The sequence below is a fragment of the Ursus americanus genome, chromosome 11 (assembly GCF_024610735.1).
Source record: "Ursus americanus isolate L20-20 chromosome 11, mUrsAme1.1.p, whole genome shotgun sequence".
Classification (NCBI taxonomy): Eukaryota; Metazoa; Chordata; class Mammalia; order Carnivora; family Ursidae; genus Ursus; species Ursus americanus.
The window spans coordinates 53,787,323-53,811,967 of NC_142137.1; the positions used below are offsets into that span (position 1 = coordinate 53,787,323).

Sequence of the window (24,645 nt, forward strand, 5' to 3'; positions counted from 1 at the left end):
CATTTCCCCAGAATGTTGGCACTCTTTTCTTTCCCTGTCTCACCACCCAGCCTGCTACCTGAGCTCTTCTGCCTTGCCTGGTACTAGACTACAGTAGGAAATAGCATCTGTGTTGGTGGTTAAAGGACCCAGCTAGCTGGAAGGGTCTGAAATGGTACAGAGAAAAGAAGTTAGGCATTCTAAGGCCAGCCTGAAAGGGAAGTTCTTGTTGTTATTTGATTGGGTTGAGGTTATTCCTTGGGTCTTCATCATGTAAGTCACCATGTAAGTCATGCATATTTCAATCAAGGAATGTGTGTATGCACAATTAGTGTTTAATGATCTGTAGGTGCTTTTCACTAATTTACACATGTCGGTTATAACGTGCAAAATTTGGACATTCAGTGAAAGTTGTGTATATCAAAATTTACAAACTGCTTGACATACAGTGCTGATGCTTCTCATATTCAGTATCATACAGTGATCTTATCCTTACATGACTTACGAACTGACTTGCCCGTGAACTAAGGTTGACTTAATAAAGTCAGCCAACAAGGAAAGTAAAATATGGGTGAGACTGTTGATCTGCCACTAACATAATCCCTAGGCCAACCAGTTTGTCAGCCTAGTTACAAATTCTTTTTTTCTCTTACTTTAATGTTGTTTTTTCTAGCTGTGATTTACCAGCTTGTCTTTGGTATAGATGACCAGGATGGTGATGGGCATCAACCCTTTCCCGTAGGTCCTCGTTGCTGTCTTAAGAAAATCTAGGGCTTGTACTTATTTTCTTGTGATTTAAGCCTGATATGCCTAAAACAAGGCACAAACTCTTATAACATTTTTTACTTCAAAATAACTATTAAAAAGATGAGCTGTTTAAAAACTGTGGGTATAAACTGGTCACTCAAATCATTTAGCAGTTTTAACTCATTCCCTCCTTTCCGCTTCCACTATAGTTACATCCTGTACTTGGAAAACACTAGCAGAGACACAGACAGGAAACAGAAAGGTGGGAAAAGAATGAGTTTAAGGATTTCAGGTAGGCAGATTTTTTTTTTTTTTAAATATATCCTCCTGTGGGTATAGTTCAGGACTCTATAACTTATTCATTCATTTATAAGGTAAGTATAGTGCTGCATTTAACTACAGAATACACCAGAGCTTCTTAACAAAGCTAAAACATTCCTCAAAAATAGTTGTTTTCCTTGCTTCTCAAAGAGCGCTCTTTTGAGAAACACTAAAATCTTTAACAACAGAAAATGGGAGGGGAAAGGCATTATAATTGTCTCGTAATTTTTTGTGTATTTTAAAATACTCTTTAATTTTATCGTCTTGATGAACAAGGGAATGGTGGTTTTTAAATTAACGTTTTCTAAAGTTTTTAAAATACTCATTTGTTCGCTATCAGCTCTGAAATTTATTTTAAAAGGAAAGAGATAGTGATTGTCAGAGGCAAGCCCCACTGAACTCTAAACCAAGAAATCATTTTACTTCTTTGGACTTGGTTTTTCTTCTGTAAGGTGGGAAGCCTGGATGAGTAGGTCTCTGAGGCCCTCTGCAGCTCCACCAGTCTCTAGGAGTATATATTCCACACGGGGGAGAGGTGATGGGAAAGGAACAAAAGACAAAGATGAAAAAGCAAACAGAAAAAGAAAAGGAGAGAGACAAAAATAGTTTTCGGCTAGAAGATACAAAAGGAGGTGTGAAAACTCTATAGGAGGTTGTATAAACGAAAGTAAAAAGTAGACCCACTGAAAATACGATCACACAGAACAAATTTCTAGTAGGAGGAAGGGAGAAGAAAGCTAGCATTGCAGCGCGGGGAGTGGGCAAGCTGAACACCTGGGGCCTTCTGTATGACATTTGTATGTGAAGATTTTGAATCTTCTAATTAAATTATTTTTTAGTTAGCATTCTAGTTTTTTTGTTGTTGCTGTTTTTGTTTTTGTTGTTGTTTTACTAGGCCACTGGTTCACAAGCTGCATGACTGCAGTTTACCTAATTTATTTTCCTATTTGGGCTTCTTCTTCTCTACAATATATTTTCCTCTGTTACTGTAACACTTTCTGGCATTGCAAGTCCAGGCTCCTGCCTGTGGTACTTCTTCCCAATCCTCTTTTATGTTGTTTCATGTTCGTCAGACCAGTCTCCTTACTGCTGTTCGGTTTCTACCATTAATAACTGTTGTGTGTTTAGCCTGCTTGCCTAAGCCTTACCTTCTCTTCGAGTCTGTTACATTACTCTTGCCCATTCTCTCAACTGTTCCACCTCTAGAGTATGAATATTATACTATAATATATTGCTTTAAGTTTTATAGATTATATTTTGGAATAAATTATAGCACAAGTCCTTGCAAGAGGGGACTTTGTCTCATTCTACTCTTACATCTTCTTTGGCACTGAGTGTAAATTTTCACCCTGAGTAAAATCTCAGAGTAAAAAACAATGGCTGATAGTTGATGTTTCAGATGTTGCTACAGTTCAGCTTTTCATTTTTCTATCTGTAGGTGGAGATGATGTTCAGACTCGTTTACACAGAACTTATTTCTTAAGTCTTCTAAAATGTACTAGCTCTCATTTACTCACAGGATTTTTCTTGGTTATTTCCTGTTATTTTTCCTTTTAAATTCACATCATTATTCATAGTTGCACAAAAATAAAGTCTGTATTTTCTTTAGTCTACAATTGGTTTTTTAAAATATTTTACCTGCCACTATTCTGTTTTTTAATTCTTCTATCTCTGTTTTAGTTATACCTATTTAACTCTTTTAACTGTGCCTTGTGTAATTCCATCTCAGTATTTAAATATGTTGTATAAACCTCTAGCATTTCTATAGCTATATAGAAATCAGTGTCCCAGTTTTAGGGCTAGAATCACCAGAATATATATTAACATTTTTAATTTTGTATTTTAAAGCGAGGGATGTTCAAAACAAATACTTCGTTTTCCTCCTTTAGCATCTTTTGCAGTCTGTTCATGGCCAATACTGTTGAAAGACTTTTATTGTATTTTAGTTTGTTTCACTTCTAGCATGTTGGGGAGCAGACAGCATTTTGCCTTTTTTCCTTCGTAGTCTTTCGTTTAGGTTTAATACTGCTAATTTAGGAAGAATATAAAAATCACAGGTAAAAGATGATAATACTATTCTTATCTATTGAGTTTCTGCTAATTTGGAGGGAATCAAGTGAATATGGTGTGCTTTTCTGCCCTCACAGAACTTGTGTTCTAATGTGGGAAGAAAAGCAAAAAACTAATCATGAAGACATATGATATAGTAATGATAGAGTACAGGCTAGACATTTCACTCCTGCCATTTGCCTGGCAGTATGCCTAGACAATTTAGATACACCTTATTTCACCTTTTACAACTCTGAATTACAGTAAGAAAACCAAGAGTCTGGAAAATAAATTAAGTACCTTGTCCCCAGATGCTATGGCCCAGAACAGTGTTCTCAAACTCTGTGTGATGAACATCCAGGTTTTTTTTCAATTTGTAATTTCCATTCTGTTGCAGACTGATAGTTTTGTAAAATACAAATAATTATTGAATTATTTAAAAAGTTAAAAAAAGACCTGTAAAATCCAAGCCTAATTTGTTGTTTTCTAAATACTCTCAGTTTCTGTACAGTCTTGTCACAAACTCATATACGGTTTGCACACTGGGCCTGGGACCGCATTTTGATTGGCAGTGATCTGGAGCCCTCTCTGGAAGCCCCCAGGGAATCCTGTTTATACCAGTCTGACTTTCCCTGCTCAGAAAACAGCTTTGCAGATCTCTGCAGTGATTATGTATGTGAACAGCAGGTTGGGAAGGAAGTAATCTGTTTAAAGTATCCATTTGTACTGAAAGGTTCTGAATTAAGCAACATCTTATTGATAACCTAGGAAGCCATGGTGGACCAGGAGAAGATTCATGCGCTTACAAAAGCATGTGTTCAGGACATACACCATACCTTAGGTTTTCATGCTCTTACTGTATGTACACTGAAGGTCTCATTCTTAGCAGTTACAATAACAGAAAAATATGAGGATCGTCTCTCTTAGTAGAGTAGGAATTCCACATACTTTAAATTCATTTCTGTGTAATGATTGCCAAGAACAGTGTCTTGCACCTAACAATCAATTGTGAATGAGTGGTGTATGTTTGCATGCAGTGTTAAGATAATGTGACTAATAATACTACAGGCATTGGCCTCAGAAGTCCATACGCCACTTCATAACTGTGTGACTTTGGTAAGTTATTTGAATTATGTAAGCCTGTTCCCACGTCTATAAGGTGAAGAAAATTGTAGTATCTGTTTCGTCAAGTACTCCTAGACTTCAAATGAGAAATGTATGTAAAGCTTTTAGTAAGTAGTAGATGCTTAAAAAAACAGGAGTTCTTGCTTTTACTAGTAGGTGGATAATGGTCTAGTGTGCTATATTTACAAAGGGCATCAGCAAATACATGAAAACTTTAATGGGAACTATCCTAAACTCAATTTTATGTACTTACTTAACATGAATCTGTTAAAAAAAATAGAGAGCCATTATATATTACTACCATATTTGGAGGTCCAACATGTGCAGTTGGAGTCCCAAGAAAGAGAGTGGAGGGAGAATGTAGAAGAAAAGATATTTGAGGAAATAATGACCATAGTTTTTCTAAATTGGATCCAGCAAATTCAGTGAACCCCAAGTAAAATAAATAAAAAGAAATCACGCCTGAGAATATTATAGGCAAACTAGTGAAGTTCAGTGACGAAAGAGAGAATCTTGAAAGAGCAGTCTTGGCAAACAGTACATTATACACAAGGTAACAGTGCTTTGAAGGATGGTTGACTTCTCATTTTTTAAAAAAGTGGCAAAATGATAATGAAATTGACATATTTAAAGTACTGAAAGAAAAAAGAAAGAAAAACAAGCAAAAAACCCCCCCCATAATTCAGAATTCTATATAGACAAAGCTATCCTTCAAAATATGAAGGTAAAATAAGACATTTTCAAGCAAATTAATTCATTGCTAGCAGATCTGCTCTAAAGAACTAAAACAGCAGAAACAAAGTTTTTTTTTAGACTGAAGGAAATGATACCAGATGGCAACTTGGATTTATAGGAAGGAGTGAAGTACACTGGACATAGTATGTAGGTAGATAACATTTTTTAAAAAGCTATGTGTTTTCTCTTTTCCTTCATTTCTTTAAAAGATATATGCCTATTTAAGTAAAAATTATTATAACTGTACATATTTGGTAAAACCAAAAGAAGGCAGAAAAAGGGAAGAGAGGGTAACAAAAACAGATGGGACTAATGTAAAACAACTGGCAAATTTGAATACAGTTATATCAATACATACTATAAATGTAAATGGACTAACACTCTAAAAATAGAGACTTTCAGACTAGATTGAAAAACCAAGCTATAACTTTATACTGTTTACAAGAGACACCTTTTAAGTACAGAAACACATATTTTGAAAAAGAAAGGCTAGAAAATATTCAACACAGATACTAAGTATATAAAAGTCCAAGTGAACACATTAATATTAGACAAAGTAAACTTTAAGAAGATGTGTTAGTAGAGGTGAAATGGGACATTTAATAGCAATAAAGGTTCAGTTCATCAACAAGATATTACAGTTATAGATGTACACATAATAACAGTTTTATATGAAACAAAAATTGATAGAAATAAAAATACAGAAAAATTCATAATCATAGTTTGAGATGTTAACACTCCCTCAGTCGTTAGAATAAGTAGTTTAAAAACAGTAGTTAATAAAGACTGGCCAAATATTGGCTAGAATGTGGAAAAACAAGAGCTTTCATACATTGCTTGGTGAAAATGATAAATGTTATAACCGCTTTGGGAAAAGATTTGGCAGATTTTTGTGAAGTTAAATATACACCTACCCTTTTACCCAGCAGTTCCTCCTTGGTGTTTATCCAAGAGAAATGAAACTTATGTCCAGAAAAAGACTTGTTCAGGAGAGCTAATAGGAACTTTATTCATAATAGCCCAGAGCTGGAAACATCCCAGATGTCTACTGACAGAGGACTTGATAAATGAATTGTGCTGTACTGAATTCTAAAAAGGTAGTACTGATACACCCTACAACATGGATAAATCTTAAAGGGATTATGCTGAGCAAAAGAAGACTCAAATAATACAAACTGATTCCCTTCACACAAAATACTCCAATATACAAATTTATTCTATTGAAAAAGTTAGGATTTGTATCTGGGCGGGGATGGTGCAAGAACAAATTGATCTGAAAAGGGTTATAAAGGAACCTTCTGGGGAACTAGAAGTGTTATATTTTTGATAGGAATATATTTTGTATAGGTATATCTATTTGTCAGAACGACCTAACTTATACACAAGATTTATGCATCTCAAGGTATATTAGTATTACTGCAAAAAATTAAATATTGAACTGTTTTTTGTAGGTTTGATTTTTCTTACTGCTGTTGGGTTGGCAATTCTAAAACTGCTTACTCTGTATTCTAGGATTGAGCAAATGAGTAAATACACTGAGAGAACTAGGTTTCTCACTTATGGGGAAAGAATTACAGTAGGATGCGAGAAGACTAGATTGGATTATGGTGTTGGATTGGAATTGGATATGTCTATATTATTCATACTTTTAAATATATTAGATAAATAGAACAAAGTAGATACATGTGGTAGTATAGTGATTATGTAGTAGCATAGGTAGTATGTATGTATGCTATAACTGTATATATGTATAGTATGTATATTTGTATATATACATAGAGCATACATATGTAGATGAGTGTATACATGCACATAAAATTTAGTTCTTATATCTCCGTACTGAAGGGACCTAGAAGCAGTGATGCACCAATAGCAGTGAGAGCACCCCAGTGTCTGATTTTGGGTTCTAAATACCATTCAGCTATGAAAGGAACCAGGACTCTTACAGAAAAGGCTGAATTTAGGACTGGGTCAGGAAATGTACTAGATGAATTGGACCTTTGTCTTGTGCCAGAAAGTAAAATCTTCATATGGTCTTGGGGACATGTCAGAAGGATCCAGAAGCCAGCTGGAAAGGGTTTCCACTGTCCCATGTCAAATTGTCAGGGACAGTTTGAGCATCAAAATAAGGAATGATAGTAATAGATGAAAACTCATCAAATAAAATAAGAATCAGTGGGTCTGAAACATACAGAGAAATACATGAATGAATGAATGAATGAATGAATGAATAATAGAAAAATAGAGAATCCCCTTTAAAATAGAATTCTAATAAATACAGAAATAATGATGGAGGTAGAAATCATTAATGGGGCTTAAAACTAATAGGTGGGAAGTTTGATGAAGAGCAGGATATTTACTTTAGTCTCTAATGTCTTCCCTCAAATTGCTTATTAATTTTAAAGGGGGAATAGTAAGTTTCTACTGTAGAAAGCTGTCTGACACCACTTTAACCAAGTCATCAAACCTGACACAACCAGTATTGGGACCAGCCAATACCATATGACTTCTAATAAGGCGAAGTGAGAAAGACAAACATCACTTCAGTGCTAATCCTGCTAAAAATGCATAACCTGAACCTAATCATGAGGAAACATCAGATAAATCCTAAAAAATAGATGTTTTACAACTAGGCTGGGTTTTTTTTGTTTTTATTTTTGTTTTGTAATGTTAAGGTCAAGAAACATTAACAAAGGCTGTTTCAGATTAAAAACTAAAAAGACATGACAACTAAATAATAAATTATTTAACCCAAGGGAGAAATAACTACTGGGGACACTATTGGTACAATTGACAGAATTTGTTGGAACTGTGGATCAGAGAGTATTCTTGTAAAAGTGTTAAATTTCCTGATTTTAATAACCCTTGTGTATGAGATTGTCCTGGATCCTAGAAAATGCGTAAAGAAAGGGTAAGAGGCACAGTGACTTCCAACTTAATCCTAAATGATACAGAAAAAATGCATATATAAATAAGCAGTTTGCATATTAATAATGCATAAATATGTGTATATTATTGGATCAATAAAACTGTAAACTTGGGGAATCTGAAAAGTATATGGCAGTATCTCGTACTCTTTGTAAAACTTTTTTCTATGATTGATAAAACGGTATAAAATAAAAAGTTACTTAACAGAACTATAGATATATATATTATTTTATGTATTTTTTAAATGTTGAATAAATCTCCATTAGGAAAAACACATAACTTCTGACTATAAATACTTCAGTATTTGAGTCATTGTGGTAATAAATTTGTTGAATATATATTTTTCAAGCATTTCTCATTGTATTTTGTCCATTGTTCTGGGAGTTTAACAGACCCCTTGTTTGTATACTATATTTGGGGGAATTGAGGGACTAAGAATATAAAAGTATTCTCTTTGATGTTACCACCAAGTTGGAGATAAGTCCTTTCTTTTGTATCATTAACTGCTTTGAAATGTTATGAAAACTGGATTCTCTCCGATGCATTTATGTATTGCATTTTTGCATATAATTGAGAGGGTTTCACAGACACCCTCAACTCTAACCACTGACCCTTCTTTGCGAGCCTAAGTCAAAACTATGTACAAGTGTAATATTCACATTTATTCATTAGGAAAAATGTTGTACTCCAGTTCAGTGTTTTTCAAAGTATGGTTCCAAGACAACCACCTTCAGAATCATTTGGGTTATTTGATTTTAAAAAGAGATGGATTCCCAGAATCTACTATCCTTTCCTTCATCAGCAAATATTGTATTAAGCTCTACGATACATCAAGCATGGTTCTAAGCACAAGTAATGTGGCAATGAATAAAATCCCTTCCCTCATGGGAATCCCAGTCCTCTGGTGGGGACAGGGAACAAATTAATAATTTGTTAACTGTAATTTGTTAATAATTTGATAAGTGCCATGGTGAAACTCAGCATAGAGATAGGAAGGTTCATTTCAGTAGAGTGGATGGGGATGGCTTCACTGAGAAGCAACATTTTAGCAATGCCTTGAAGAAAATAAGGGAATGAAATGTAAAAATGTTCAGGAAGACGCAAGACAAAGTGCAAACCTTTTGAGATATCGTAAAGAGGGTCTGTTCAAGTTTAAGAAGTATCATTGAAGATAGTGTAGTTGAATCTAGAGTGAGAGAGGAGATTGATAGGTGGTGAGGGTGAGAAATTGATGGGACTTAAGTGCTATTTTTAAAGTACTTCATCAACAAATAAAATAAAAAGTCTTTCTTTCTAATGGTCAAGGATGGAAATAGGGAGACCCATTAGTTCATTTTTAAATAATCAAAGTGAGAAGTAATACTGGCTCACACCAGAATTTGCAGGAGAAGAGGTGATGAGAAATAGTTGGACTCTGAATATATTTTGAATGGAGAGCTGACAGACTTTAAAAGATTTGTTGGTAGATTGTAAGAGAAATAGAGAACTAAAAATGACTCCAGTGGTTTGGGCTTGAAAAACGGCAAGAATGAAGTTGCCATTTACTGACATGGAAGAACAAATTTAGTGGGAGAGGATCAGACGTTGGTGTTGAACTTTGAACGCTTTGAACTCTCAGCGTACAAGTGAAACGTTGAGGTGAATTGAAAGTTCACAAGAGAAAGCTGAGCAGAAGATATGAATTTGGGAGTTGGCAGCATAAGGTGATATTTAAAACCGTTATACTGGATGAGATTGCCCAGGTAAAGTGGTAGAAGAGGGGAAGTCCAAGAACTGAAGCCTGCAGTGTGTTCTCCACCCTGTAGATAAATAGAATCATGAGCACCCAGCGAGGCAAAGAAAACCAGAAGACCTTGATAACCAGGAAACCCAGTGAAAGGACATTGCCAGGAGGAGGAAGTGCTCAACTTTTCATGCTGATAGTCAAGTAAGATGACCTCTAAGCTTTGGATTTTGCAAGAGAGAAGTAATCTGTAACCTTGACAAAAGCAATTGTAGTGTATGTTGGGGATGAAAACTTGACTAGGTGGGTTCAAGACAAAAATCCAAGAGGAAGAATGGGAGCATTTTCTTGCAAAGTGACTTTTTTTCATGGCAGTAGTAAATGATTTTCATCAAATTTTCCATAGTTTGGGCTAAGAATTTATTTTTTTTTATTATATCCTGATGTGATTCTTACATGCACCAGGGGTTTGAGAACCCCTGCGGTAACCTGTGTTTGGTGTTTGCTAACCAGTCATTCTTCAGTGTAGCAAGTGCACGTGATTTAAAAATTAAATGAAAATTCTTACCACTGCTGACTCTCCTGGCCAAAATTTGCAGTTGTCAGTGATTCTCATCAATCCAGTTACAAAACAGGAACTTAGAGGCCAGGGACAAAAGTAAAAGTTCTTTTTGTAATTCCTGTTTCCCAGAAAGGATGTCTAATCAGCCAAAAGAAGTTAAAAGATCTCAAAAATATTGACATCTTGAAATTTTCCTCTTCAAATATTCTTCGATATCTGGCATCCTTTATTTTAAAGAGAACAAAATCAGAAGGCAAATTAATTTTGAGTTACCACTGCCAAAATCTTCTGTGAAGTATAAGCTCCAGTTAGCGGGGGTGTCTTGTAAATAGTGTGTAATAAGAAAATAAATGGTTGTATTGATTTATCTGCTCTGGGGAAATTTTGTAAAAATGTATTTACTAAAATGAAGCCATCTTAGGTTAGAGTAACGTTTGTAAACTTCACATACTAATGAAGGAACCCAACGTGGTTTAAACATCTTCATACTATTTTTTACCATGAAATTAGTAGTGAAGGAACATCCTAAAGTTATCACAATACAACTTAACCAAACTTAGTCTTTAGACGGTGTTAAATTATTTTGGGCCAAGAATAATCAGTACTATTTTTAAAGATCCCAAAAGAAGGCAAATTAAACTTTCCTAAGCAATTTATTCATTTTCTTTCAAAAGGGTCCTCTTATGTATACGAAATTATAGCCTACATTAATATGCATTAAGTAGCTGACCTTTTAAAGCCAGTTTTACCTTATTTCATATATTTCCACCTGAGTTGCAAATTGTAGTATGCTAATTATAGCTTATTAGGGTAGCCCTGAATTGAGTGGATAGCTTCACTGCAAAATAGTGTGACCTTGGGTAAGTCATTTAGTTTTGTACTTCCATTTCCTCATATTTATAATAATGGAATTGCAGAATCCTAAGAGAGAAAGGTGAAGAAAATATCATAGACTTCAGGTAATACAGATGCCACATTTAGTGATGGAAATTATTGTGTTGCTTTCAATTTGGACTCTAAAGTCCAGACTTATTTTGTTCATCCTGTTATCCCCAACACTTAGCATCTGTAACTGACTTGAATAAATGATGAATTCACTTGCTAGTCGTCAGGGAGGTTGATAAGAGAGTAAAGATTTGAACTGAGCCTAAGGAGACTTGTCAGAAGAGGAAGCCATGTTCATAGGAAGACTAGCATGAGAAAAGACTGCAGGTGAGACAGAATCTCATCTGGAATGAGGGGAGATAGTAGGAAATAGAGTAGACGGTAACAGTATCTACAATGTGGAAAGACCTTGAATGTGAGGTTAAACTGTATTTACATTGACCCAGTCTTTTAATGTCTCAGAGCCTTGGAGTAAAATGTGACCTGCCTAAATTTCAAGGTTATTGTGGGGACCAAGTAAGAGAAAAATGTTTTAAGTGCTTCATAACCTGTAGGGTATGGTAAAGATGTTGGTCCACAGCTTTACTCCTGTCTTGGATTTATCTTATTTATCCAATTAGTCCCTAATATGTATCTTCCACCCATGACAAATTTACTTATTCACCTTCATTCTCTAAACACTTCATTTACTTCTGCCTTTCTGTCTTTGCTCATTCTTTTACTTCTCCCCAGAATAGTCTTACTACTACTTTCCGTCATACCCATCCTGTAAGACCAAGCTGAAGTACTATTTATTTTATCAGTTGTCCATTATGAACTTACTAAAGAAACAAGTCCAATACTTTCTATGTACTGTATTTTTATAGTAATATTCTTTTGTGTTTTAGATCTATATCCATAACAAGATGATCAGCTCTCTAAGGGCAGAAGTCAATGTATTGACTTGCTTTATATCTATTATATCTATTGCCTATCTGAACGCCTTAACTAATAGCAATTATTTATGAAGCCTAAACATGTTGAAGTTATCTGTATCTTAGGTTTTCCCAAAGATAGGGAAACTTTAAATCACTGGAAATTTGAAGTAATTCCCTTCATGAGTAAGTGACTTTCCTAGTATTTAATTATATAGAAACATAATTCATATTTAAAATTGCATATGAATCCATTGATTGAGCCTACCCATTTACAGTATCTGCTAGGACTGGGTGTGTAAATTTACTTGGAGATGAGATAGAGGATTAGTAGCCAAAAATAGGGAAAGCAGGAGAACAAGAGTGTCTCAAACACCAGTAATAGGGAATGTTTCACAGAGTTTGGCGTAGTTTGATGTTTTATATGCTGCTGAGAGGTTTGGTGAGATGATGCCTACAAGTGTCTGTTGGATTTGCCAACGTGGAGAGGGCTTTTGGTAACATTGAGCACATTCCTTAAGTGAACTAACAACTTAAGTGAGGTGGGGGCTGGTACAGGTGGGCTCACTGCCATTGAAAGGCGTGGCACATTCAATTCTCTGACCTTTTATGTGATGAAAATAAGAACCAAATGAAAGAAACATTTTTCTATCTAGAGTGAATTAACTGGTGAAGAAGTGAAAATGTTAAATATGGATGCTTCTTTTGAAAAGCTTCTTTGTGAAGTAGAATAAATCATAATCATAGCTGGAAGAAAATGGAAATCAATGTAGAAAAGTTGTTTTTAGTGGAATATAGGAGAGGATTGTTTGATAAGAAAAGGGAAATTAAATATACAAATTCAGTAATTTGGGGGTTACTTCTTTTAGGTTTCCAAATACTTATTTGTAGTAGTATCTAGATAATTTTGCATAAAATACTCCACTAAGTATCTGTGCTGTATGCTGTATTTGTAATTATTGATGACTTAGTGAGTCTTTGCAAAAGGCGCATTACGGTTGTTTTCAATATAATGAAAAGTGTCTGATCTCAAAATCTAATGTGCATACAGATCACCTGGGGATCTTGTTGTAGGGCAGGTTCTGATTTATGAGGTCTGGGATGTGTTTAAAGGTTCTGCATTTCTAACAAGCTGCCAGTTGATACCAGTACCACTGGTCCGTGAGTGTCATAAAGGTCGATTGAAATATAAACTGAAAATTACTAACCCCTCCAAAATTCTAACAGATTTTGTTTTTTTATATTTTTAAAGTAAATTTTTGTCTTAATTTTATAGTGTGTAGCATCAATTTTAAGGCAGAAAAGAGGAAAAAGCAACTAGCAGGTTCTTCACTGATATTTTCAGTTCTTACAACAACCCCGTGAGGTATTATTTTCCCCTTTCTGGAATTGAGGTAACTGAGATTCAGAGCTGGTAAATAGCTTGCTATGAGTTAAAAGGTCGTTTGCTTAACTATCTGTCTAGTGTTTGTTTTAACCACTGCATCATCTTAGTTTTCCTTTTGTTTTCACAAATGTGTTTTCATAGATTGGTACAATATTTTCCTCTTTGGTGGAAATAGCTCAATCTACTGTTACTATCTTTTATATTTAATTTTAGAATTCCATTTAGCCTAGTTCTCCCCTGTGCATAAGAGTTACCAATTTTGCTGAAGGACACTCCCGTATTTCCATTGCAGACCTTTTCTGAAGTACAGAATCATAAGAGAGAACTAGGCATGTTTTGAGGAACATAGCTTTTTATGGTCTTTTGAGCCCTAGACAGTTGGTAGAATCTAGTGGTAGGATGTGGAGATTTCCAGATTGTTTCAGAGATATAATATGCAAAAATGGGTTTTATCTCAGAAATACCATATAGGTTATCATAAATGTATATTTTTATTTGACTTCTTACTGCAATTTAATATTGATATAAAAATATTCCTTCTAGAATGTGAAACACAGGAAGTATGCAAGGTGGAAGGCAACATATATCCATAATTGTTTAAAGAATGGAGAGACTCCTCAAGCAGGGCCTGTTGGAATTGAAGAAGATAATGGTATGTATTTATTTATTTAAGTAAAATGATTTAGTAGAATGATAGTTGTTCAGAATATTATCCAAGGTTTTTGGAAGAAACTGTAATTTTTGTTTGTCCTATCAGGTCCAAAATCCATGAAAATAAGGGGTAAAATAAATTTCAGGACAGGGTGAGATTAGGGCCAAACTGCTCTACTGTCTGTCTTTGTCAACAAGATGGCTTGGCCATCTCCTCCTACCTGTAATCAGATTTCATTCTTACATAGAACAGGTAATCCATTTACAATTTATAAAATATTTCCAAACCACAAAGAACACTATTTTCTTTATTTGTTTGTTTTTTAATTTTTTTTATTATGTTAGTCACCATACAGTACATCCCCGGTTTCCGATGTAAAGTTCAATGATTCATTAGTTGCGTATAACACCCAGTGCACCATGCAATATGTGCCCTCCTTACTACCCATAGAACACTGTTATTTTTTACGTATCTATTTGAGGTGAGTTATTTTTGTCAGAGGGGTAGGTAGTACATTCACATGGTTCAGAATTTATAGAGGATATAAAAAGTATGAAGTGAATTTCTCGTTTCCACCATATCCCTCATTTGGCCAGCTTCTACCAAAACCCAAATAAGTACTATTTTTTTTTAGTTTTCTGTGTCCCTTTACAGATGATTTCTTACGAATTTACAAATAAAGAGGAATACATGTCCTCCTTTTTTTATACAATTGGTAATATAGACACTTCTGCACCTGAGTTTTGTTTTGTTTTGACTTAATAAATGCATGAAAGTTGGGGCGCCTGGGTGGCACAGCGGTTAAGCGTCTGCCTTCGGCTCAGGGCGTGATCCCGGCGTTATGGGATCGAGCCCCACATCAGGCTCCTCCACTATGAGCCTGCTTCTTCCTCTCCCACTCCCCCTGCTTGTGTTCCCTCTCTCGCTGGCTGTCTCTATCTCTGTCAAATAAATAAATAAAATCATAAATAAATAAATAAATAGATGAAAGTTTCACCATTACATAATAAGTAGTTTTATAAAATTAAATCATGAAAAAGTATCATTTTGCTTCACCTTTCAGTTAATGTGTAATTGGAAAGAAAAGGAAGGACATTTTTCACTTACTTGTTTTTATTGATTAGACATACAGGAAATTGTTAGGAGAACAATCACCGTACTCTGAATTAAAATTCTAGGTGATCCTTGCATTTTGTTATGCAAATTTTGGGCATCTGTGAAAATGATCATTGAATGCACGAATTGGTGAACTTTTTCTTAAATGGTCAGATAGTAAATATTTTAGACTTCTAGGTCATAAGGTCTTTGTGGCAATTTCTCAACTGCTCTTGTAGTGCAAACGTAGCCACAGACAATATGTAATCAAATGAGCCTCTGTTCCAGTAAAACTTTACTTACAAAAATAGGCAGCCAACCTGTTGGCCGGAGTTGACTGATACCAGCCTAATGCATCTCCTTAGATCTGTTACTATAGCAAATTCTATTAAAAGATTGCCTGATACTGAACCAGCTTTACATTGAGTAATAAACCTCACTTGGCTCTGTTTTTTGTTTTTTGGTTTTTTTTTATTATATTGATAGATTCAGTTCACTACTACTATATCATTTAGGATTTTCGCATTGACATTCTTAAGTAAGATTGGTCTACAGTTTTACTTTTTGGTGTCAATGTTCTGCTTACTTCATAAGTATAATCTGAAGATTTCTAGTATTTTTTTATGCCTTGAAACGTTTTGAATCGCCTTAGAATTTCCTTTCCTTTAAATGTTTTCTAGAATTTTTTTCGTGAAACCAGCTGGTCCTGGTTCTGGGGATGACTTGTTGGCACTACTCTTCTTTGGGAATTAATCCTCTTAGATTTTTTTTTTTAATTTTTCTCATGCCCAATGAATGAATGCAGTGATGAAATGAATATTTTAGTTCTTATAAGCCATTTTAGTGATTTCTGCATATATGTGCTGTCCTCACAGTTTTTCAAATGACAATTATATTGCAGTTCTGCATAGTGGTAATTTATATGTACATGTTGTGTAAGTATTCATAACAAAATAAAACAGCTATGTTGAGTATTTCCATATATCAGGTAAGAATGAACGGGTAGCAAATAAGCACGTGAAAAGATGCTGAAATCTTTAGTCATTAGGGAAAAACAAATTAAGACTATAGCAAGATACATCATACCAACTAGAATCGAGGGCTAAAATTGAAGAAACTGATAGTCCCAAGTGCTGATGAGAATGCCAGGTAACTGGAACGCTCATACGTCACTCATGGGAAAAGAAAAGGAAAACAGTATGGCAGTTTTGTATAAAATTAAAAATACGCTTGACACAATATCTAGCAGCCCCACTTCTAGGTATTTTTTTACCCAAGAGAAATGCAAATATATGTCCATACAAAGGCCTGTATGTAATTGTTAAAGCAGCTTTATTTGTAATTGCCAAAAACTAGAAATAATTCAGATGCCATCAGCTGTTGATATTTGCAACAATATGGTATGTACTGATTTCAGAAGCATTATGCTAAGTGAAAGAAACCAAGCACAGAAGGCTACATATATAATGTATGATTGTATTTATATAACTTCCTAGAGAAGGCAGTGTTCTAGGGACACAAATCAGGTATGTGAGTACCTGGGGTGAGGGAGGGATTTACTACAAAGGAACATGGGAAAGGTTTGGGGATGACCGGAAGTAATGGTTATACATTATATAAGCTTTATGTCAAAAATGTATACCCAAGAGGTGTGAATTTTACTGTATGTAAATTATACCTCAATAAACCTGCCTTTAAAAGAGCAAAGGAGATGGGAGAGAGAACAAGTGGGGAAGACAAGAAAACCTTTTTGTTCTATTTAGTTATTATTCAGAAGACTGTTTAGAATGTTAAAATGCCATTTGGTGAAAAAGGGACACTCCAGTTTTATATATGAATACTCAGTTTATCTCCTAGAGATGTAAGTTTTCATACAGTATTTCAAGTTAACTTTGTCATCTATTCCTGAAGCACACTTCCTGATATGTCCTTATCTAATGTTTTAACAGTCTTTTTCACATAGAATTCTTTTTACAGTCATTTTCTGTAGTAAATACCTTGCATTTATATAGTGCCTTAAAGCTTACAAATCATTTTCCCTTATCTCATACCCTCGGAAATCCCTTGGGAATCGTGTATGTTATTACTGTTGTACACAGGAGGAAGTTGAGGTTCCATATGGGTTAGGGCCTAAGGACATAGGATCACAAAGGAGAACTAGAGCTTGAGTCCTGGCCCTCTTACTCTGATTCCTGTGTGTGTTTGGGTTTTTTGTTTGTTATTTTATACCCGGTGCCTGTGTTTTTTACATACTTCCTTTCCTACTTTAATACTGACTATAATCAGGAATGTTTTATGTCTGTCCTACTGTTAACAAGTGTCCACCAGAAAATACCCAAGATCCTCAGGCTTCCAAGCAAGAGTCACCACAATGTGGCATCAACCTACTTTACCAGTTTTATTTTCTGTTCCTCTCTCATATTGTCTTGCTTGGGTCAGGCTGCCATAACAAAACACCATAGTATTTATTTTCTCAGGGGTCTAGAGGCTGGAAAGTCCAAGAGCAAAGTGGAGCAGGGTTCAGTTGCTGGTAAGTGCCTACTTCCTGGCTTTCAGACATCAGCCTTCTCTTTGTTCTCATATGATGGAGAGAGAGACAGGTCTTTCCTTCTTCTTATAAGGCCACTGTTCTATTAGAATAGGACTCCACTCTTATGACTCATTTAGCCTTACTCACCTTCTGAAGAGCCTGTCTCCAAATATAGTCACATTGGTGATTAGGGCTTGATCATATGAATTTTGGGGGACACTGTTCATTTCATAGCACCTATATATTCCCTTTATTATAGTCATAGATGTTAAGAGCTAGAAAGTACCTTTGTCTCTTTCTTTAATTATAAAACCATTTCTCCATCCTAAATCGCTCTTTTTTTTTTTTACTTACCTGAATCCTGCCTGTGATGTTTTCTCCTTCATCTGAATTTCTGCAGAGCTATTTTCTGTATGTATTTAAAATCTTATAAAATATATAGCACTTAATAAAGTATCTTCATAATTTATGTTTATATTTTTACTTATGGAACACTTGGTATAATTAGGAATTGTGCTAAATATTTCACATATATTAGCTAATTTAGTTCTTGTAGCTTCTGAAGGTAGGTGGGCATCCCTGTTCAAGCTCTAATAACTAGTTAATGAAACTCAAGATTTGATCCCAAATCTTCTAATTCTTGTTCTGCATTTAAGCAGATGCATTTTTTTTCCTTCAACCAGTTTGATATTTGATGCTAATATGTATTTGTCTTCCCCGTTGAGTTTTACAAGATTTCTCAGCCAGTCAACAAAACTATTAATTTCACATTCTCTTGAGAACATAGTACCAATATTATGAGGAACATTTCTGTGCTTTAGACATGATGTAGAGCCCTTAAATTTGGAATGAACTCCCACTTCCCAGGACATATCCTTGTTCTTGCATTTTTAAAATGTAATCGCTTTTCATTCATTTTTTAAGAAACTTATTTTTTAAATGCCATTTTGTCAGCGTTAGCTGCATACAGGGGATGAATAAAAGATATGATCCTTTACTTACAAGAGCTTACATCCTCATGGGGTACAGTAGTTTTGACAAGTAGTTACAAAACATGATAGTAAGAGATTGTGCCTGAGCTGAGTCTCAAAGAGAAGTTGAATTAAGTCAGGTAAACAAAAAGGAAGGATGCCACAACTTTAAAAACAAAACAAAGTAAAAACACTTCAAAAGCAGCAGGGAGGCAGAGAACTAGCTAAGACTGTAAGATCAGTGTGTGGGGAGGTGATTTTTGAGAGCGAATTGGAGAAAGATAATTCTGCAGATAGTGAGATGAATTCAGGGGCTATTAGTGACCTAAATTATAAAAAACTAAAGCCTGGGTGAGATATCAGCCATGGGGATAAAGAGAAGGAAATGTAATCAGTAGAACATAGAACATTTTAATGAGGGAGGAAATGGAAGATGATCCCTAAGTGTCCAGCCTCTCAAAGAAATGACTAATACAAGATGAGCAGGTTTGGTGGGAAAAATTAAGAAAAGATACTGAGATGCTTATGTGATTACTACTTGCAGAACTCCCAACTGGCAATTAGATACTCTTCCAAAGATTGCAGGAGAAAATTCTGGGCTAAAAGTAGAACTTTGGAGTTGTCAGCCTAAAAGCAAGAGATGAAGCCAAAGTAAAATGTTTCTTCACCCAAGGAAGGTGGATAGTTTAAGAACTAAGGCCAAAGATGGAACCTTTCTTCACATTTAGTAATTACATTAAATTGGAAACAGAAGCTGAACCACTTCTATTACGTGATTATATTTAAGTTACCTTTTACATACACATATTTGTAGTAAATATAGTCATGTTGTATTTTTCATTACCTTTAAACGTCTGATTTCTTGTATATGGTTATACATTATATTCTTAAATATACCATGAAAATAACATTTTTTGTTTTAAACATATTTTACTTTCAGTAGCATTTCAGATGTGTCATTTTAGGTGCATTGATATGCCTAATAAATGATCAGTGTTTTTTTCCTCTAGACATTCTTTCAGTACCATTGACTTCTCTAATTTAACATTTTTAACTTTTGCCCTTGAAAGTATTACATTTTGATTATTATCATGATCTCTTTTGTTGTGAAGTGGTTATTTTAGGCTCTTTATAATACTAACTTAGTAGATGATTAGATTTTTATATATATATATATATATATATATATAGTTTTTGTTATGTTTTTCAAAAATTAGCTTAAGTGGAGTTTGTAATTTCTATTCATTATTTTTATTCAGTTTTTATAGAGCCTCTAGATAGTGGAAAATTGGGAGTTATATAATACCAATAACCCTTTAAAATATAAAGGAGAATATTTCACTGTATGCTTTTTCCAAATAACTTAAAATGTAACCTGGTGACTTAATCAAGTGTTAATGTCATAACATCTAACAATGTCTGCTCAGAAGTGGTTTATGGGTCTAAATGTGAACGTGTAAGAGAAAAGTCCTCTTTAAAACCTTGATTTTTTTTTTTTTCTCAGTATACAATTATATTCTCTTGTGTTCTTAAATTAACTCTAGGGGTAAAAGGTATTATGTTTAACAAAAGTCTAATTCTCTGTTATTCTGGAATTGAATTTCTAGTAAAACCATTAAAAAATAATAGATACTACACCTTAGAGTAAGAAAAAAAGAGAAAGATACTTACTTCTGAAAATACTACTATGTGAAATTAAGTCATATTGTCAAAAAGTACATAAGGAAACCGTATGATTAGTACAAAAAAAGTGTTCCAGGAAAAAAAATAAGGCTCAACTGAAGGGAATTCTGTCAGCATTCAAACTCTAGGTTTGCATATCTGTTTCAATTCAGGATCTGCAAAATGGTATTATTTTTAAGTGGTCTATTAATTTATATTCAATAAACGCTGAAGATAATTTCTTATATTTTTATAATTTAAAATTTCCCTCTTTTGGGAAACCCTAATATACAGTTAACTTCAGCATTTTCATCTCAATAAATATTTGCTGCTAATTAAGACCTGTAGTTGGAGAAAGTAAGAGATATAAAATAAGTCAACACATTATTCATCTAAAATGTAATTTTAAAGTGCCCTAATCTAGTGTTAATGTCATAACTTTTAACAGTATCTCCTCAGAAATGGCTTATGTGTCTACAAAAGGATACAATTTTACATATAGACATTTTTTGAAGTATGAAAATTAATTGGAGATATGCTCTTTTGCTTCTAAGTACTTCATTCAGATGTGACCAGTTGATTCAATATCTCCTTTGTGACTTTTTGTCCCTTGTCCACGATACAGTCCAGGATTAACCACTGCATCTAACTTTCGTGTCTCCTTAGTTCCTTTCACCTGGAATGGTTCTTCAGCCTTTCTAGGTGTTTCTTTGCCTAGTGTTTTTGAAGAGTACAGGCTAGTTAGTTATAGACTGTCCCTCAATTTAGGTTTGACTACACTAGGTACCTCGTATATGTGGTACATACAGTATCTGTCCTTTTGTGACTGGCTTATTTCATTTATTGTAATGTCTTCAAGATTCATCCATGTTACAAGATATTTTAGAATTTCATTCCAAGGGCTGAATAATATTCCGTTGTATGCCTACACACACTGTATTTATTCATCCGTTGATGAACATTTTGGTTGTTTCTACCTTTTGATTGTTGTGAGTACTACTGTGGGCATGAATATACTTGCCTATTTTTCATCGGTTGTCTGTCATTTTATTATTGAATTACTCATTATGACTAGAAGTCCTTCATCAGATACATGTTTTACAAATATTTTCTCCTAGTCTGTTGCTTCCCTACTTGTTTTCTTAACTGTCTTTTAATTACCAAAAATCTTTAATCCTGGTGAAGTATAATTTATAATTTTAAAATTTTTATGGCTACTTCTTATGTCCTGTGAAATCTTTATCTACCTCTACCTTAAAAATTTTTTTCATATTTTTAATCCTGAAGGTTTATCGTTTGAGCTGTTACTTTTAGGTTTGTGAAAGACCTTTAATTTTTTCATGCATATAGTGTGAGGTAGGCTAGATTCAGGATTCTTCCCCCATAAGGATAGCCTATTGTTCCAGCATCATTTGTTATGCATTTTCCTTTCCTTATTGAATTTCTTTGGTTCCTCTGTCAAAAATTCAGTTAACCATGTAAGTGTGATTCTATTTCTGGACTGTGTTCAATTACATTGGTATTTTTTTCTGGTCTGTACTAAGAGCACACTGCCTTCCACTTTTTTACAGTAAACCTTGGAGTTAGATCGTGTAAGTTCTCCAACTCTTCTCTTCTCTCTCCAGATGCTCTTAGCTATTCTAAGTCCTTTGAGTTTCAACATAAATTCAGAAGTAGGTTTTCAGTTTCTATTAAAATAAAAAACAGCTAGCTGTAATTAGAATTGATATTGCATTGAATTTATAGATCATTTTAGGGAGAATTGATACCTTAACAAAATTGAGCCTTTCATTACATGAATGTGGTGTATCTTTCCATTTATTAAGCCTTCATTGATTTCTGTCAGCAATATTTGTATTTTTCAGAGTTGAGATTTTGTGCCTCTTTGTTAAATTTATTTCCAAGTATTTGGTTTTTTTCATTCCCTTGTTTACTTCTAGTATATGAAATACAATTGATTTTTGTATAATAATGTTGTATCGCACAGCCTTGCTAAATTTACCTATTCTGGTGGTTGCTTTATAGATTCTTGGGCATTTCTGTGTAGATAATCATAATCATGTTATCTGCAAAGAGAGACAGTTTTGCTTCTTTCTTTCCAGTCTTTATATCTTCTTTTTCTTGTCTGTGGCACCAACAATATTCCGTGAAATGAATTCTATTGTGTCTGTTACTGGATTTAGCTTCTTCAGCTTTTGTCTGCTTGATACTTACATAGTTTGTCTGTGTTCATCCTTTTACTGTAAACATATCTGAGTCTTAAAGCATATAGGTGTTCTTTGGTTTGGGTTTTGTTCATTTGTTTGTTTTAGTCTGTGAACCTCAGACTTCAAAATAGCATTTGGTCCATTTAATTTAATGTAATTACTGGTATGTCCATTGTTTTGTTTGTTTTTCGCCGTCTCATACTAAGGAATTGTTTTTTGCTTTTGTTTTGTTTTTTTAATTTCCTAGGGAGCTGAAATCTTTTGTCATAAATGGATATTAAATTTTATCAAATGCTTTTTATGCATTTATTGAAGTTATCATATGTTTTTTCTCCTTTATTCTGTCAGTATGAGTGACATTGATTTTCATATGTTTAGCCAACTCTGCACTCCTTAAAAAACCCCATTTGTCATGATGTATAATATCCTTATATGGCTAGATTTGATTCTGATACTAAGGATTTTTGTGTTCAAGTTTATGAGGTTTTGCTATCAGTTACATTGGCCTCATAAGTTGACAGTGATCCTTATGCCTCTGTTTTCTGAACATGTTTGCATGAAGTTGACATTATCGCTTAAACGTTTGATAGAACTTGCCACTTGATTTGCCTAGGTCAGGCATTTTCTTTGTAGGAGTTTTTTTTGCTATGAATTCAGTTTCTCCAGTAGATAGTAGAACTGTTCAGATCATTTCTTTTGGGGTAAATTTTGGTAGTTTATGTCTGTGTTTCATGATGATAATCCTACAGACATTGAAAAGATAATGACGTTTCTCTTAGGTCGTTCAATTTATCAGCTCAGTATTTCCTTGTTATCCTCATTATCCCTTTCATATCTGTAGATGTGTATTAATAGCACCTCTTTAATTACTAATATTTATAATATCCATTTCTCCTTTTTCTAATCTCTCCAGTTATTTTTCAGGTTTTTTTATTGTTTTAATAAGATTTTTCTTCTTTATTTTCTATTTCCTTTATGTTTGCTCTTTATTATTTTTTCTTTCTTTATACTTGAAGTTTAATTTTCTTTTTTTTTTAAGCTTCTTGTGGGAAAATAGGCTTTTTATTTTAAGTCTTTATTAATATAAGCATTTAAAGCCACCAGTTTCCTGCCCTCTAGGCACTGATTTAATGGCATTCACAAATATTGATGTCATTCAATTCAGATATTTATTTCCTTTGTGATTTCTTCATTGAGGGATTATTTACAAATATATTGTTTAGTTTAAAAATATTTGGGACTTTTCTAGCTATTTTATTGTTACTGATTTCTAATTCAGTTCTCTTTTGGTCGGAAAACTTAACTTTGCAAGATTTCAGTATTTCAGAGTTTACTAAGATTTGTTTCATGGTCCAGAGAATGATCTATCTTGGTGAATATTACATGTACATTTGTAAAGAATGTATTCTGCATTTATTAGTTGTGGTGTCCTATGAATGTGAGTCATAGAAGCATATTAAAATCTCCAGCTGTGGGGATTTTACTAGTTCTGTCAATTTTTATTTCATTTGAAACTTTGTTATTTATGTTATGCACATTCACCTTAATAATTAATTTTTTTAATGACTTGACCTTTTTATCATTATGAAACATCTCCTTGTATCTCTAATATTCCTTGAAATGAATTCTATTGTGTCTGTTACTGGATTTAGCTACTTCAGCTTTCGTCTGCTTGATATTTACATAGTTTATTTATGTTTGTCCTTTTATAAACATATCTGAGTCTTAAAACATATAGGTGTTTTTTGGTTTGGGTTTTGTTCATTTGTTTGTGTAGTCTGTCACCATCAGCCTTCAAAATAGCGTTTGATCCACTTAATTTAATGTAATTATTGCTATAGCTAGATTTAAGTATCATTTATATCATTTGTTTTCTGTTAGTCCCATCTGTTTTGTCTGTTCTTACAGTTTCTTTTCTCTGGTGGGTTTTTTCTCTTTCATTCATTGTGACTACATTTTTCTCTGTGGCCTTGAACATATTTAATGTTGTTTTGTTTTTTAACCAATTTTGTTATCTGGGTCATTTGGGGGTCTTCTGTGGACTCTTTTTTTCTCCTAACTCTGGTCACATTTTCTTCCTCCCACCCCCCCATATTTCTATTAATTTTTATTATTGATAACGTCTTGTAGCTCTTCTGTATTTTCTCATCTTCCTCTGCAAGTTCTTGATTCT

General features: G+C 33.9%; 1 protein-coding gene across 1 annotated transcript in view; it reads left to right on the forward strand.

Annotated features, from left to right (window-relative positions):
- Positions 1–24,645, forward strand: part of VTA1 (vesicle trafficking 1) — a 63,596-nt gene that overhangs the window by 26,101 nt on the left and 12,850 nt on the right. Inside the window, exon 5 of the mRNA XM_045810093.2 lies at positions 13,899–14,007. Coding sequence (XP_045666049.2) covers positions 13,899–14,007 — 109 coding nt within the window. The remainder of the gene's footprint in view (positions 1–13,898; positions 14,008–24,645) is intronic.